The 4,470-nt window shown below is 42.4% G+C and overlaps 1 protein-coding gene across 1 annotated transcript; it reads right to left on the bottom strand.

The window, feature by feature from the left end:
* Positions 1–917: 917 nt before the first annotated feature.
* On the bottom strand, positions 918–2,991 carry hoxb13a (homeobox B13a; the record flags this gene model as incomplete). Its single annotated transcript, XM_079252888.1, has 2 exons — positions 918–1,165; positions 2,274–2,991. The coding sequence occupies 2 exons, from the start codon at positions 2,989–2,991 to the stop codon at positions 918–920; spliced, it is 966 nt and encodes a 321-aa protein (XP_079109014.1).
* Positions 2,992–4,470: the final 1,479 nt, after the last annotated feature.

Below are 4,470 nucleotides of genomic sequence, written 5' to 3'. Positions count from 1 at the left end.
ATTATTATTATTATTATTATTATTATTATTATTATTATTATTATTATTATTGTTGTTGTTATTATTGTTATTATTATTATTATTATTATTATTATTATTATTATTACCGTGGTTGTTGTTGTTATTAATTTCACTTTTCTACATTAAAATGACCAGAAATGTTCAAACGTTTTTCCAGTGTTGCGCACAGAAAACATCCCATAATGAAATAAATTCGACATAAATCTTAATTTATTTACCAGTAAACTAATTTTGCAGAAACATCGAACTCCATTTTTTTCTTTAAGTCTTTATTTAATTATTCTATTTATGTTTTCATTTATTCGTTAATTTCTTCATTTATTTTATTTTTTTCTTTTTAATCCGCTGTTTTGAGACACATCTGGAATAAGTCTCTCCTATATATTTTTCTGTCTTTCTTTTTGACATTTTGTAAAGATTTCCAAACTTTTGCACTAAATAAATCAAACCCAACCAGTTCTTGGTGTCTGAACCTGGTTTTGCAGAGGCACCAGTTTATTGCATATTTTATGTTGTTTGCTAAAATATACCATATCCAACTCATATACAATATTTCCCATTTTACCAGTATTTTATAGACCTGCTGGACAAAACTTCTGGGTTAAATGGATTTATTATGCCACTATATTTGTATTACTGTGTATAAGAAATGGAGGGGAGGTGTGTTTGGGTTCTAGGAGTTGACAGACAACAACAACACAGAGAACACGGACAGTTACAGTTACAGAAAAGTGCTGTATTTACACACATCATCACATCAGGACTGTTCCCTCCGTCTGGTGGCGCGCGCTCTGCTCCCCACGCGGATAGTCCACTTTATTCCCCTCTCTTCTCTCCTTCTTCTGAGGTTCTGCTGTGAACCTTTAAGTTGTCCATTCAGCAGCGGAACCTGCTGGCTACGGCGCGCTGCTCTTCACTTTGGCCACGAACTTCTTCTCCTTCACGCGCCTGTTCTGGAACCAGATGGTGATCTGCCGCTCCGACAGGTTGGTCACGGCAGAGATCTTCCTCCTCTTGTCCTTGGTGATGAACTTGTTGGCTGCATATTCCCTCTCCAGCTCCTTCAGCTGGACCTTGGTGTACGGGATCCGCTTCTTCCGGCCGCGGCGGAAGGGCGAGCCGTCGTGCTGGTGCGCGACCACGTCTGGTGGAGAGAGGGGGACAGAGGGATGAGGACGGGGCTGCACACCAGGACCTGTTTACCGTTTGGGCTGCAGGGCCGTGGTGGCTTCAGATAAGTGTTTAAATGAGGAAGATGATGATGATGATGATGATGATGATGTGATTTTTGGGCTGTTTTCTGGACCGTCTCGGAGTTCTGCTGCAGGATCAATGTCCCGCTTTTAGTCTGGAAAATAATAAATACATCAAGCTGCTTTGTAAATTCATCTGTTTTTCTCTGAACTTTTCCTTTTCGCTGCACATTTTATGCATCTGGAAAATATTCCAGATTAGAAACATAACTGAAAACTGAGTAGCTTGTTTTCTCTTAAAAGCTGAAATTATTGTTGTTTGTTACTATCATTATTATTATTATTATTATTATTATTATTATTATCCTTATTATTATTTTTTTCATTATTATTATTTATATTATTATTATTATTATTATTATTATTATTATTATTATTATTATTATTATTATTATTATTATTATTATTATTGTTATTATTATTAGTTGTTTTAGTAGTGTTGTAGTGGATGTAAAGTTTCCTGTGACAACATTGTTGTGAAGTGGCGCTATACAAATAAAGTTGAATTGAATTGAATTATTATTATTATTAATAATAATATTATTACATTATCATTTTTATTGTTACTATTATTATTATTATTATTATTATTGTTACTATTATTATTATTATTATTATTATTATTATCTTAATTTTTATTACTATGTTAATACTTGTCAGGTTTTATTGATTTACAGGTTTATTTCAGTTTAAGCACCATAGATGTGGAAGTGACTTTTCTTTCTTCAAAGCCAATAAAAAGATTTGGTTTGACCAGATTAACTTCATGGATCTGATAAACATCACTGCAGAGCTCGTGCTAAGAATTATGCTTTGTTGTAAAAGTATTAAGGCTGTAATTATCTGGTTGGTTGGAGGTGAGAAAAGGCGCCGAGCTGCAGATAAATGTCTTCCAGCTCAAATCAAGGCTTCCGCAGAGCGATCTGGATATTTCTGCTAGAAACAGACATGGTGTGTGAGAGGACGAGTCTTGTTGAGATAAAAGCAGAGATTACCTACCAGCCAGAGCGGACTTCCAGAGGTGTCCGGCCTGCGCCTGGTCCTTGGAGCAGTACATCTGTCCTCCCCAGCCGTTAGTCAGAGCCCAGGACTGGTAGCTGTCCATTGGCAGCAGGGTGTCATGGCGGGGCTCCCCCGTGCCCAGCGTCTGGACCACCGACACGTCCAGGTAGCTGGCCATGGACTGGTAAGGGCTCGCATAGCCGTGGTAGAAGGCGAACTCTTTGGCTCTGTGGTTCTGGTAGTCTTCAGAACTCACTGTGGTGTCCATGTACTGCGAGCTGAGCGCGGCTCCGGCCGCCTGGGTGCAGGACTTCAGGGAGCTGCGACCCATCCGGCACGGATAGTAGCCGTTCCCGAAGTAGCCGTAGGGCAGCGCAGCCGCAGCGGAGGAGCTCTGGTGCGGCACGGCGGCCGCCGGGCACGGTCCCACCGAGCACTGCTTCCCTGACGACGGAGCAGAGTCAGAGGCACACGACGTGGAAACGTCCACGGAGGAGTACCCGGCTGAAGAAGGCACCAGGCCGGACGCGTGGCCCCCAAGAGCCGCAGCGGCCGCGGAATGCGCCATGATGTTGCGGCACTGGCTCGCCGCAGCGAAGTTTCCGCTGCCCACGAGCCCCTCCATGTTCTTGTTCAGGTCGTCCAGGTTGTTGTCATACACGAACATGACCGTTTCCGCGGGCCAGCGTGGATTCAGGACCAGAGAGGAGGTCATATGCGCGCCGTTCCGGTCTGGGCTCCGTTTGGCACCGTTTCTCTCAGACTGCGCGGTCCGGACGGGGAGCTGCTACATCTGCTCAGGGAGGTGGGCTGGGGGTCTTCTGTCCACCACTTCTCCTCAACACGCACTGCTCACCTCATTTACACGCACGCGCAACTTCAGTGCACCTTTCAGTGATGGAGCTCCTGGAAGGAAAGAGTCCCGGTGACCGGCCGCCGCTCCGGTTTCATCCCAGACTCAGACCTGACGCAACAAGACCCCCAGGACCCGGACACGCGCGTCCATTGGACGAGACCCGAACACCACGTGACGAGATGAGAGGAAACCGACAGCAGATCAGATTAGTTTGGAATGTCAGTCAAAGAAAAATATTTTAACGAGGTTGGAGCTGCGCGCGAGAGGGACAGACTCAGGAGCGCGTCCACGTAGGCCGCGTCCCTCACTCCACGGAGGCTGCACGCTCTGCTCCAATAGTAGGCTATTATAATAATAATAATAATAATAATAATAATAATTATTATTATTATTATTATTATTATTATTATTATTATTATTATTATTATTATTGTTATTATTATTGTTATTATTATTATTATTATAAGAAGAAGACTGGAGCAGACATCACACATTGCGCGTAAAGACGCGTGAAATTCGCGCTTCTCCAGAATCTCAGCTCAGTTTCCTCCAGCTGCTGTGTCAACATGTCAGACTGGAATTATTTCAGAACATTTAAATGAACAACTTCTCCAGTAAACCTTCTGCACGCGGCCAGATGTTGGTGGAAGTAAAACACCAAACATGATGAAGGACGTAGAAACGTTTCCTGATCAGAAAAAAAGACCAAATTTAAGATCCTGTCAGTGTTTGGAGAAGTTTCACCAGCCTGGGGAGTCAAACTCCAGTCCTCGAGGACTAGTATCCGACTGGTTTTTGATGTTCCTTTCTACACACACACAGCTGATTCATATCTAATAGATCCAGCAGCTTCGTACTGATTTCAGCCAGGTGTGTTGGAGCATGGAGACAACGAAAACCTGCAGGAAACCAGGCCTGGAGGACTGGATTTAGACATCTGTGGACGTTTGTCAGGCTGCGCCTCGTGAGGACTGCAGAGTTCTAACATTTACATGCTTCATCTAACTAATTAGATCTATTATCTAACAGGAGCTTTATGTTCCTGTTCCAGCATCCATCACACTGGAAACGAGGAAGATGAGGAGACATTTCATACCGGACCTCCGCCCGGAGAGGTCTGCACGGTGATGGACGTACTGGTGTGGAAACTAATCCCAGTATCAGGCAGAATCTGAGAGGGCAGATAGTAAACAACATCCAGCAGATAATCTAGCAGTTATGACCATTTTATTATTATTATTATTATTATTATAAAATAAAATATTATTTAATTTAGAAGGCCAGAGAAGTTGTGTAATTTTTTTTATTTTTTTTTTTTATAAAAAAAGTGAACTGGTT

This window comes from Telmatherina bonti (genome assembly GCF_933228915.1).
Source record: "Telmatherina bonti genome assembly, chromosome: 14".
NCBI lineage: Eukaryota > Metazoa > Chordata > Actinopteri > Atheriniformes > Telmatherinidae > Telmatherina > Telmatherina bonti.
The sequence above is the reverse complement of the archived record's forward strand: the minus strand, read 5'-3'. Positions and strand labels throughout refer to the sequence as shown.